Source organism: Geotrypetes seraphini, chromosome 5, assembly GCF_902459505.1.
Source record: "Geotrypetes seraphini chromosome 5, aGeoSer1.1, whole genome shotgun sequence".
NCBI lineage: Eukaryota > Metazoa > Chordata > Amphibia > Gymnophiona > Dermophiidae > Geotrypetes > Geotrypetes seraphini.
The window spans coordinates 269228910-269242148 of record NC_047088.1 but is presented as its reverse complement, the minus strand read 5'-3'; the positions used below and the strand labels follow the sequence as shown (position 1 = coordinate 269242148).

At 43.6% G+C, this 13239-nt stretch overlaps 1 protein-coding gene across 8 annotated transcripts in view; it reads right to left on the bottom strand.

The window, feature by feature from the left end:
- The window catches only part of ATG9A (autophagy related 9A), a 383311-nt gene that overhangs the window by 66357 nt on the left and 303715 nt on the right, over nt 1–13239 (bottom strand). For all 8 annotated transcript variants that reach the window (XM_033944872.1, XM_033944873.1, XM_033944874.1 and 5 more), the window contains 2 exons: nt 2838–3042; nt 2534–2664 (listed from right to left, as the gene is read on the bottom strand). In XM_033944872.1, coding sequence (XP_033800763.1) covers nt 2534–2664; nt 2838–3042 — 336 coding nt within the window. The remainder of the gene's footprint in view (nt 1–2533; nt 2665–2837; nt 3043–13239) is intronic.

The window sequence follows — 13239 nt, the reverse complement described above, 5'->3', positions numbered from 1 at the left end:
TCTGTTTACTCCCACAAAGAAGTGCAGCAAGTTCGTCAAACACGATCTGCCTTTGCTAAAACCGTGCTGACTGGTCCTCATCAGCCCGTGTCCGTCAAGGTGATCAATGATGCTGTCCTTTATCAGTGACTCTACCATCTTTCCCAGTACCAAGGTCAGACTCACCGGTCTGTAGTTCCCCGGATCTCCCCTCGAACCTTTCTTGAAGATCGGTGTAACATTCGCCACCTTCCAGTCTTCCGGAATCTTTCCCGATTTGATCGACAGATTGGCTATTAGTTGAAGCAGTTCAGCTATGGTCCCTTTCAGTTCCTTGATGACCCTTGGATGGATGCCATCCGGTCCAGGGGATTTATCGCTCTTAAGCCTATCAATCTGCCTACACACCTCCTCTAGACTGACCGTCAATCCTGTCAGTTTTCCGCCTTCGTTTCCAGCATATAGCCTGATGGGTTCCGGTATGCTGTGTACATTTTCTTCGGTAAATACAAATGCAAAAAAATGTGTTCAGTTTGTCAGCGATTGCTTTGTCCTCTTTTAGCGCTCCCTTTATTCCATAGTCATCCAACGGTCCCACCGCTTCCTTCGCGGGTCGTTTCCCCTTAATATATCGAAAGAACGGCTTGAAGTTTTTCGACTCCTTGGCTATTTTTTTCTCGTAGTCTCTTTTGGCCCCTTTTACCGCCTTATGGCACCCGTGTTGATGTTGTTTGTGCTTGTTCCAGTTTTCATCCGTTTTTGACCTTTTCCATTCCTTAAATGAAGTTTTCTTGTCTCTGATCATTTCCTTCACCTCTGCAGTGAGCCACGCCGGTTTTTTGTTCTTTTTCCTCTTGGATATGCAGTATATATAGATTTTGCGCCTTGGTGACTGTGTCCTTAAAAAGGGACCAAGCTTGCTCTAGAGTTTTTACAGTGCTTATCCTCTTCTTAATCTTCTTCCCTACCATGAGTCTCATTCCTTCGTAATTCCCTTTTCAGAAGTTCAGTGCCATGGCTGTCGTTTTGGACCGATGTTTCTCCCCTGCGTCCAGATGAAAGCGGATCATATTGTTCAAAAAGAGCTTTCAACCATCTGTTAAAATAAGTTTCCCTACTATCTAGAGAATTCATTTCAGTATTCCTTAAGAGAAGTCTCTTAAGAACCGTTTAAATAACTGTGTTTTCAAGGACTTACAGAAAATCTGGAGGGAGAAAAGAGTTCTAATACAAGAGGGATGTCCATTCTAAATTGCTTACACCCTCTGGCTGGCAGGTCCGCCACTCCAAAATGGTGGGCCTTCCCCTTCCCAGTGCAATCTGGAATGCACCGGGGTGGGGGGGGCCTAAGGCCCTGATTGTTTCAGATGCCTATGACCCCCTGCCATGGGAGGAAGGGGCATTAGATATCTGGTCAGTCGGAATCCTAGGCCACTCGAAGTGCATCCTGGGATACACCGGGAAGGAGGCCTAAGATTCTGATTGGCTTACAATCGGAACACCCATTTATAGAATCAGCCCCAAAGGGCCTTCAAGTCGGGGCAATCAGACTTAACTTATTGAAACCTGACATGGGCCATATTTCAGCAAGTCTGCTTGTGTCAGGGGTCAATCAATAGACAATCTCTTGAAAGGTATTGGTTGGGTGGGGTTGGGTGTTTTTTATTTTGCTGTGGGGATTTTGATTGATTATAAATGCATATATGAATAATGTTGTTTGTGTAGATACTGTACTGCATTTTTGTTAACTTTGGAAAATTAATAAAAGATTTAAACAGACAATCAAAAGATACATCCCAACCACACTGCCAAATGCAAAAATTGAAATGTTGCAGTTTTTGATAGGCTTTGCGTTTGGCAATGTAGTTGGGATGTACCTGGCTCAGAACTAGGAAGCATTTGATTGTGTATCTTTTGACCTTCTATTGACTGACCCCTGACACATGTGGACTCGCTGAAACACGGCCCGTATCAGATCTCAATAAAATAAGTTTGATTGCCCAGACTTGAAGGCTCTTTGTACTTTTCTTTTTTCTTTGCATGTATTGTAAGATCATAAGAATAGGCTTACTGGGTCAGACCAATGGTCCATCTAGCCCAGTATCCTGTCTTTACAGAGGCCAATCCAAGTCACAAGTACCTGTCAAAAACCCAAATAGCAGAAGCATTCCATGCCACCAATCCAGGGCAAGTAGTGGCTTCCCCCATGTCTGTCCCAACAGCAGATTATGGACGTTTCCTCCAGGAACTTGACCAAACCTTTTTTAAAACCAGCTATCCACTCTTACCACATTCTCTGGCAATGCGTTTCAAAGCTTAACTATTCTCTGAGTGAAAAAATATTTCCTCCTATAAGTTTTAAATGTATTACTTTGTGCCCCTTTGTCTTTGTACTCTAGTTACCGCTCTGTCTTGCTATGTCAATAAAGTTTCCCACATCTGAATTTTATGGACAGGAAGAGGAAGGAAATTTAAAAAGACTGGAGTAAGCAAAGAGAAAAAGGAAGCAGCAAGGGAGAAAAGGAATAGTGCAGATGGAGAGATGCCCCTGTACCTTCTGCACTTGTGGCAGATGTTCATCTTCAGGACCTTCCTCTGAAACAGTCTCAGGCTGTCTTTCTTCAGCCCAGCCCCCCGTTGGCTGATGGGAGAAAGAACCTGGAGTTCTGTGTACTGTGCCTGGATCTAGGGAAAGAACAGCAAAACTTTAGTCACAGCATGAAGCCATGTGGTTGTTCTCTGGGTCTCTGAGGCCCCAGCACCTCCATTTCTGACACTGAAAGACATCTAAAGTGATAAGAAGGTAGAATATGTTGACAACTTAAAGAAAAGAAAGAGAATGCATAGGGCCACAATACCTTTAAGTCCCCCATGCTGGTGCAAAGCCGAGGACTCCTCGGTGAGAGGCTGTGCCAAAGGAAGAGGATAACTGGCAGAACGAGGCATGGAAACATGTGTTTTTAGTGCCACTACATCCTCCTGTATACTGTCAGCACTCTCATCACTATCCTCCCTGTGCCATACATGTCGCTCAGCCTCCATTTGTGTGTGCCGCTGGTGTGCCTATAGAGAGGGATGAAACCTGAATTAGACTTCAAAGACAGGGAGGGAGAGAGACCTGGCACTCTAGCCTCATCCTCACATAAGGTAATTGCAAACTTGGAACAGGTAAGGAAAATCTATAATTAAATTCACGTATTTAGCTGTAAGTCACTTCATTGGTTCACAGTTCAAACCCTTCTTACTGACCTACAAGTGTATTCGCTCCGCAGCTCCTCTCTCATCATATCATACTTACTGTTATGGGCACACAATTATTTGTAAAACCTTAGATATTGGTCCTTGGGGTATGGCTAGATTCTCAGCTCTCAATGAAACAACACATAGCTAAAGTGCACAACTTCACATCTTATTTAGATTAAAACCGGTGCTCCTGCCTTTAGATTTTCACTCTGTCGTTCAAGCTTTATTGCTATCTCAAATTGATTACTGCAATCTTTTGAATCTTGGATTGTCAAAGAAAACATGCAAATCTGTCCAACTTCTAATGAATTCAGCGGCTAGATTGATCATGGGCATTCCTAGGGTTGCCCATATTACTCCAATCTTAAAAGCTCTCCACTGGTTACCTGTTCAACAGAGAATTTGCTATAAAGCTGTGTCTGTTGTTCATCAAATATTGGACTCCTCTTCTCCTACTTGCTTTCAAAGCTTGTGGGAAATCTATCAACCAGCAAGATGTTTGAGATCTGAGGGAGGGATGTTGCTCATCAGTTTAAAAGAAAATGGGCTTCGTTATGTTAAATCTTAGAATATTTATTTTCTCATTTTCCGGTAAGAATCTCTGGAATTCAATTCCAGGTATAATGAGATTATGCAAAGATCGTAAGATGCAAAGATCATGTTTGGTAAATTTATGCAATGACTTTGCTTTGTATCACTCTACATTGTATCATATTGTATTTTATTGTATTGTTTAGCATTGAATTATACTGATTCCTAAGTATCTTGCATCTTCGCTGATATGCCTCAGTTCTCTTGCTGTGAACCTGCCGGATCTTCTGGTTGGGCGGTATATAAGAAATAAAATTATTATTATTATCGTATGTTTTTTAAGAAAATACTAAAAACACAATTGTTTGTGGACGCCTGTCTCTGTGGTTATTATTTGTTTTAGATTTAAAGAATTCTGTATTTGGGAAATTTGTGGGGAAGATTGACTTATTCGTTTACTGCATTTTATAATGTTTGTTTGTGCTTGAAATTGTGGATGTAAATGTTTCGTACATCACTTAGATTTAAGCGATTCATACATTTTTTAAATAAATAAATACTGATTCTTGTATCCCGCAAATGTTGGCTAGGAATCATTGCAGCTAACATAATACAGTACTCCCCCGAATCTTGAAAAACCGCGAATACAGTTTTTTGTGTGGGAGAGTGGAGAGGGCAGCAGGAGAGGCAGGAGAGAGCAGCCGGAGTGCAGGCGAGTGAAGAAAATCACTCGCTGTATGCTCCAGCTGCCTCTTCCTGCACTAAAGTCGGGCCTTACCAGTCAGGAGCTGCGTAGCAAAGCAGCTCCTGATTAGTAAGGTCCGACTTTAGTGCAGGAAGAGGCGGTCAGATCATACAGCGAGTGATTTCCTTCACTTACCGGCTCTCTGGCTGCTTTCTCCTGGTCGGCGGTCACGGTCGGAAAATACTGTGAATGACTGGGATCGCGAACCACCAACCACAAATGACCGGGGGAACACTGTATTACAAATGATATAGAAGTATAGGTTCATACATATGAATACGTTATAATAAGTCAGTGCAGAGAAGTGAAAAGATGAGTTTTCAGTGCCTTCCTGAATTGGAAATATGTGGCAAGCTGACATAAGCTGCATGGTAGTTTGATCCAGATTTTGGGTCATTGGAATTCAAAGATGGCCTCGAAGAGGACTTTTCTCCAGACCTGGCATGGCGAGGGGAGTGGTAGCTTCCAGCATTGAACTGTCCTCGAATCATTGAAAGAATGTGAGACCTGGATAGCAGAACTGAGTCCAGCTGAGTTTTCTACATATATGGCTTTCTGGCTCATTTTGATCTGGACCCTCGTAGCCAACATAACTCCTTAAGTAGTGGACTTGCCCTCTCATATTTGGTTTTGCGCAGGATCAGCCTTGCTGCTGTGTTTTGAGGGGTTCATAGACTAAAACGCGAGGGACAACCGCGCGCCAACAAAACCACTCAAACAAATGCACAAAGGATATCAGCGCGCTGGATTAAAACTTAACTTTAAAGCACTCCGAGGGGCTTGGGGGGGGGGAACCCCCACTTTACTTAGAAGTGTTGCCGCTGCCATTGGGGAAGTTGGCATCTGGAATCCCCAGCGCCATTCTGTGTGCAGTGTGTCTTTGCAGTTTCTGCCTTTGAGTGGTATTATCAGTTACTTATTGCTGAGACAAGATCCCTGACGCAGCTCCGGCGAAACATGGAAGTTCCTAGTTGGGTCTTGTGCTAATAGCATTTGTTTAGCATGAAGCTGAGCCTTTGGTTGTTCCAGGCTTTTGGGGATATTGGCAGCAACGACAGCGCTTTATAACAGCTAAGTGTTTGTGGCTTTTTGGGCATTTTTTGCCTTGGACTGCGCTCTATTGATTAATAACTGTGCCTTTGTGGTACATTGAGTCTTTCTCTGCAAGTATTGAAATAACTCTTTGCATCATCTGATTGGAAGAAGAAATGGCTGATTGCGGCAGCAAAAAGGGCAACTGCGGCGGCAAAAAGGGCGAACAGAATGCTAGGAATGATAAAGAAGGGGATCACGAACAGATCAGAGAAGGTTATCATGCCGCTGTACTGGGCCATGGTGCGCCCTCACCTGGAATACTGCGTCCAGCACTGGTCACCATACATGAAGAAAGACACGATACTACTCGAAAGGGTCCAGAGAAGAGCGATTAAAATGGTTAAAGGGCTGGAGGAGTTGCCATACAGGGAGAGATTGGAGAAACTGGGCCTCTTCTCCCTTGAAAAGAGGAGACTGAGAGGAGACATGATCGAAACATTCAAAATACTGAAGGGAATAGACTTAGTAGATGAAGACAGACTGTTCACACTCTCCAAGGTAGGAAGAATGAGAGGGCACTCTCTAAAGTTGAAAGGGGATAGATTCCGTACAAATGTAAGAACATAAGAATTGTCGCTGCTGGGTCAGACCAATGGTCCATCGTGCCCAGCAGTCCGCTCACACGGTGGCCCTCTGGTCTAACTGTGACTAGCCTTACCTGCGGACATTCTGGTTCAGCAGGAACTTGTCTAACTTTGTCTTGAATCCCTAGAGGGTGTTTTCCCCTATGACACCCAGAGAGTGGTGGAGAGCCGGAACGCTCTTCCGGTGTCTGTTGTAGGGGAAAACACCCTCCAGGGTTTCAAGACTAAACTGGACAAGTTCCTGCTAAACTGGGACGTACACAGGTGAGGCTGGACTCATTTTAAAGCACTGGTCTTTGACCTGGGGGAAACTGTGTGAGCGGACTGCTGGGCATGATGGACCACTGGTCTGACTCAGCAGCAGCAATTCTTATGTTCTTATGATTGTTTGGATATTATTTGAATAGATTCCTAGAAGAAAAAGGGACTGAGGGGTATAGATAGGTATAGACCATTGCTCAGGCAATGGGCCTGATGGGCCGCCGCGGGAGCGGACCGCTGGGCAGGATGGACCTATGGTCTGCCTCAGCGGAGGCAACTTCTTATGTTCTTATTTAAGAAAGTGGAGGTTTTTTAAAACCCATGAAGCCCATCTGAGTTTTTTTTTCTTTTCTATGTTCTCTTCCTTTTTTTGGGGGGGAGGGATGATTGTGTGTGTGATTGGCCTTTCTATATACTTTTCCTCTTATATGCATTGAGTAATTAGTGTTTGTGTGAGTGCAGGGAGGCTTATGGAAATTAGTGACTAAAGAGTATGTATAGTGGAATTTTGTGATTGAACGTACTCTCTCCTGTTAATTTTGTGGGGGACCCCCCCCCCCATTATAAAGGAAAGTGTAAATTTTTCCCTTTTTTAGGGAAAAATTACAATTTCCTCTCCAAGTAGGGGGGTTCCTCCTACCCCCAATGTCAGCGGCAACACTTCCCCACACCCCCTCAGAGCACTTTAAAGTTAAGTTTTAATCTGGCGCGCTGATGTCCTGCGCGCATTTGTCCGAGCAGCTTTGTCAGCGCACGATTGACCCATGCGCTTTTGACTATTACCGTTTTGGAGTACTTGCAGTTTCTTAAGGTCCTCTGCAGGGAGATTGTCACAGGGTAGGCCCTGCAACTGAGCAGGGTAGTGAAAGGACGCCTATGCCTAGGGTTAGGCAAGGGAAAATACTCGCCCAAAGAGATAAAACACTACTCACACCTACACCTCAGCCCAGAACTACAGCCAGGCCGGGAAGGTTCAGTGAAGAGCAAAGAAGTACCTATTTGTTTTTGCCAGAGTTAGAGAAGGGAGAACAATGGGTGAAGGGAACTAAAGGTACTCGGGATAGTGTTCCTAGGGGGAGGATGCACCACACATCACCGGACCTTCATGGGGTCACAATTCCAGGCAACACCAGGAACATTCCAGTCCTCCAGTTAGACAGGAACAAGCTACACCTGTTGCTCATTATCCTGAGGCTTATAGGGCCCAGCAGCAGTGCTCAGAAGGGAGGCTGCCACTGAACCAACCCATGCTGTACCAGAGGGGAAGGCCTGAAGACAGGAGACCCATTCCAAGAGCCCAGAGCAATGTACCTGAGCCTAACACCCAGGTCAGATCCAATTGTTTAGAAGCTGAAATGTTAGAGGAGTGTATGAGAGAAGCTTCAGACAGTGAAGACTTTGTAGACCAGGAAGAAGCCATGGACTATAAAGAATGAAGTGATGATTCTGACCAGTGGGCTATGGAGACCAATGGGGTTTAAAGAAGTTAGGCAGAGTTTGGGTTGTGCGAGTTAATGGGCTAACTGTCTTTGTAACCTTCAAGCCAGAAGAGAGGTTACTGAAAGCCTTAGTGGTTTGAGAGGGTTCCTTGCATTCTTTTGAGCAAGAACCAGAGTTTCTAGGCTGAGGCAATTAGCACTGTCCAGCCTTGGGAATAGTGGGAGACCTTTTTCCTTTTGAAGTTTGGCTTAGACTGGATTGTGGGCCCTAGTTGGGAGGGACCACAGCCAACGGTAATTGTGGGAGGAGGTCCCTTCTGCCCTGAGCTCTGCTCCAGAGAACTCAGAGGCGGGTCCAGTCTAAAGCCGCCAGAAGTGACTGCCGGCAGAGACTGTATCCAACTAAGAGAGAGTATTTTCAAAGTAGTTGGAATCTATGGACTATTATTGCCTTGATGTAATAAAGAGTCAATTTGGTCTATTATTTTGGAACACAAGTTTATTTTTCTTTTGGAACTGTGAAAGCAAATTGTAGATTTGAAAGCTGAAGTTCCTAAGGGAATAAAGAATTTTGTTTGGAAGCAGAACTGGGTGTTTTTTCATTTGATCCACCAACTGATAATCCGCTCGGTCAGCACTGTGTGCCCTGGGCTCTTTCGGTCACTCCCGCTTGGGTGCGGCCCGGCCTAGGTGATACACGGTGACAAGCTGCGCTTTTTGAATCCTACTTCAAAGTTTGCGATCAGATTGGCTACACCCTGAGGCAGCAGAATTGTGAAATTCTGGCCACCGTTGGTGTACTAATTGTCTTTTTGAGATAAGTTGGGTTGTTTTCATCTGTCCTGATCACTTTAAGCTTTTAATGCACCACACAGAGCCTTTTTCAAACACCAGGGGCGGTTTTTTTATGCCAATGAAGTTATTGCTGAACAGCTTGAACCACCATGGTGGGATTGGAGGGTCCGTTTCTGAGGCTTTTTCCTCCCCTTGGTTTATTTTTTTTTGGCCTGTGCAATAGCTTTCTTTCCTACTTTGTACTGTCAGTGTGGAAGAGTTGTACTTCATGATATAAAGACAGAACAGCCTCAGGAGTCTATCCTAGTTGATTTGGAGCCAAATCAAGAGGTTTTGAGGCAGATGGAGGCTTTAGAAAAAAAGATTTAAAATCCAAGATGGCCTCTGCCTGAAAATGTGCACTAAAATAGCCCATGGGGGCTGCCTCGAAATTTTAAAAAAAAACCTCAGGGAAAGGAGTTTTGGAGGTGGAGGGGCCCCATCTCTAGCTCCAGAAACCCTTAAAATCAACTTTTTTTCAGATCCTCTCCCCCCTCCAATTTTTCCATGGAGAAAAATGGGCTGTAATCACTGAACTTTGCTGGTGCCTGACTGAATGGGGAAGACTTTCTGCCTTAAATCCTTGTAGGAAACAGTTCACAACTGGAGATCTTCAGGCTGCCAGTCAGATAAATGCCAACTAAGGTCTTCACCTCCACAGATCTTTGCAGCATGATGTGGGAGATTAAAACGCAGACAGCTCCCATACAGAAGGCAATCTGGCTCCCAGGGGAATGGACCCCGAGCCTTGAAGGAGCATATAGCAGGCTGGCTCAACAGCTATACCTGGGGATTGCCCTATAAGCTGCAGCCCACCCTTGTGGAGTCTGCTTCCTCTCCCAGCTCCAAAAATGGGATCCTATGGCACCAAAGTCTCCCAAAATGGAAGAAAAACACCCAACAGAGCAGATCAGAACACAATTTCTCCATTTGCTTGCAGAAGAAAAACTAGGAGGGCACTATACTCCACTGGTGAAGGAGGAGGAGCTAAAAGATATGATTGAGATCCTTTTGCAAGCAGATTGATGACTTAATGTGCAGACTCCTGTGTTTATATATAATACTGGAGTTGCAGAATCTTCATCAACTAGTAGTCCCCTAAAAAATAAGCTTCCACCTGTTTTCCCAAAGTAAGATAATGAACCCATTTAGCAGATGATTTTGCTGCAAAAAGGGATTAGTTGGCTCTTCCTATGGATCGTACCAACGTTGTTTCTCTATATATGTCTTATAAGCATAATCCATGCGGACTCATTATATGAATAGTTATTCACACAAGACATATGTGCATTAGAGGTGCCAAAAATTGGCAGCTAAGTACACTAGGCACTATTCTATAAAGTTCTCGGCATGTCTCCAAGTGACACTTGCAATGTATAGAATACTATTAGTTATATGCAATGTTCCCTCTTAAGAATGACCTGGTGTGTGCAAATGTTTATTGTGTGTGTGAGCACCAAATTCTTTTTTTTTTTTTTAATTCTTTATTCATTTTAAATCTTACAATAAATGTCTCAGTAAAATAAAAACATATTAACTTAGATACAACACTTAATATTCTGCAATAATCCATTTTAAAAAGTATCACCCTCCCTCCCCTCCCTTCCATATCAGAAATATAACAGATATACCATATAATAAAATATTTCCTAACATTTCTTTCAATTATAAAAAGACCAAACACAATCCCCCCTCCCCCCCATCTTGGACATGTACTATTAAGGGGAAAATGATATCTATTAATTACAATAATTTGTTAAAGGCTCCCAAACATTCTGAAATTTTCTTAAATACCCCTGCTGTGTAGCTATGACATAAGGAATCCCAATTCTTCCAATTACTTGTAATCTGTTGTATGGCAACCCCTGTCATAATACGTAAAAGCTTATTATTTTTTTGAAGATATTTGGCTCTTAGCCCTCATTGACATGCCAAATAATACAGTATCATACGACAATGCCACCGGATTTTCTAATAAACAATTTACTTGGCCCCATATTGATTTTCAAAAGGCCAAAATGAATGGACAATAGAATAATAAATGATCTAAAGTCCCTGCTTCAAGATGACAGTGCCAACATCTATTAGACTTAGAGCTATCCAACTTTTGTAAACAAACTGGGGTCCAGAATGTAACAGAAAAAAACAAGTTCTAAAAAGCAACAATTTTTAATCCCAGTATTAACAATGCATTTCTGTATATAGCACAAAAACTATCACACGAATGGTAATTGATTCAGTTGAATTCATTTTTATAGTTTAATTTTGTTTAAAAGTCAGGTTGGTATTTTTGTGAGTGACCATGTAAATTGTATGAGGGAGCATAAGTTATGTACATCACTTGGCACACGTGGCCACCCCCATTTACCTCACCAGTGATACAAATGGTCACGCCTAAACTGAGGCATGCCTGTCTTGGCACATAGATGCTGTTATCGAATAGGCACTCAGCATAGAGCTTTGGCACGCTTAAATGGAAGTGCCAACTTACAGAAATGTAAAAAGGCATTTAGGTGGTGTAGGCACTAGTTACGGAATAATTGGTTTTACTTTGTACATTATTTATATATGGAATTGCTTAATTTATACCCATTCATAAATAGGAATGGCTAGACAAATCATGGGTTGTATCCGTAGAAGTTTCGTTAGCTGTAAGCCCGAAGTCATAATACCGTTGTACAGATCCATGGTGAGACTCCATCTGGAATACTGTGTACAATTCTGGAGACCACATTACCAAAAGGATGTGCAGAGAATTGAGTCGGTTCAGTGAATGGCCACCAGGATGGTCTCAGGACTCAAGGATCTTCCGTATGAGGAACGGCTGGGTAAGTTGCAGCTTTACTCACTCGAGGAACGCAGAGAAAGGGGAGACATGATCGAGACGTTCAAATATATCATGGGCCGTATCGAGGTGGAAGAAGATATCTTCTTTCTTAAAGGACCCATGGCAACAAGAGGGCATCCACTGAAAATGAGGAGTGGAAAATTTCATGGCGACACCAGAAAATATTTCTTCACCGAAAGGGTGGTTGACCGCTGGAATAATCTTCCACTACAGGTAATCAAGGCCAGCAGCATGCCAGATTTTAAGAAAAGATGGGATTGGCATGTGGGATCTCTTCATGGAGGAAGTTAGGGGATGGGACACAAGTGTGGGCAGACTGGATGGGCCGTGGCCTTTTCTGCCGTCATTTTCTATGTTTCTATGGTAAAAACATATAATTCTTTTCAGTGGCATACCAAGGGGGTGGTCCCGGGGTTGGCGTCATGGTCCGGGAACTTCGCTGCTCTGCCGGCATTGGGCCTCTCTCTCTGCTGGGTCCTGACTTCATGGAAGAAGGAAATAGGCCGGACCAGAAGAGAGGAAGGCCCGACACTGGCAGAGCAGCGAGTTAAGACTGACGATAAAGAGAGAACTCGCATACGTCTGGGGCTGCCTTCTAAAGCAGCAGTGGCAGTAAACAGGCTTCTTGTGGCCTGGCCCGCCAGAGCCTTCCCTCTGCCGCATCACTGATGATGTAACAGAGAGAAGCGCTGGCAGAGCAGGTTGCAAACAGCCCGTTTAGCACTGCTGCTGCCGCCATCGGAGGCCTGAAGGAATATTAAATGGGGGAGGGGGGTAGGCGGTCGGTCGGGTCAGGAGATGCTGCATAAGGGGATGGGAGTGAGCCCCTGAGATCTGTGATGAGAGAAGATGGAAGCCCTGTAAGCAGTGATATGAGCACAATAAAAATTTAAGAAGCATAATTAGTTACTATCAAAAGCAGAAAAACAAAATCAGCAGCGCATAAGGGAATCAAAAGCACAGAGATGACAAGATTGATAACACTTGCAAAGCACCTGAGAAGCTGCTTTCACAGAAATGTAAGAGACCATGTAAAAGCTAAAGATTAAGCATTGTGCAAAGAAGCAGACGTCATAGATAGCAAAATAGAATGATATATATGTAGTAGAGAGAGAGCAGAATTGGGGATATTTATCTCAGGCTTTGGGACATTTACTTCAGCCTAACGAGAAACACTTCCCCCTCGTGCAACTATAGCCAAGACTGTTTGATTGGTAAAGTTTCTAAAGTAATACCAAAGAATAAAGTTATTCCTATACTTGCACAAGCATTCTGATGGTCTAATTTCTTGGGTGGATAGCACGAGGGGGGAGTGTTTCCTGAGATAAACATCCCCCATTGCTGAAGGGCTGTAGGGTAAAATTTGCCTTTTTATGGATGATACCAAAATCTGCAATAGAGTAGACATGTCAGATGGAGTGAATAACATAAAGAAAGACCTGGCAAAGCTTGAAGAATGGCCTGAAATTTGGCAGCTAAGATTTAATGCTAAGAAATAGAAGGTCATGCATTTGGGCTGCAAAAACCCAAGGAAACTGTACAGTTTAGTGGGTGAAGAACTTATGTGCACAACAGAAGAGCAGGACTTGGGTGTGATTGTATGTGAGGATCTTAAGGTGGCCAAACAGGTTGAAAAGGTGATGGTGAAAGCTAGAAGGATGCTAGGTTGCATAGAGAGAG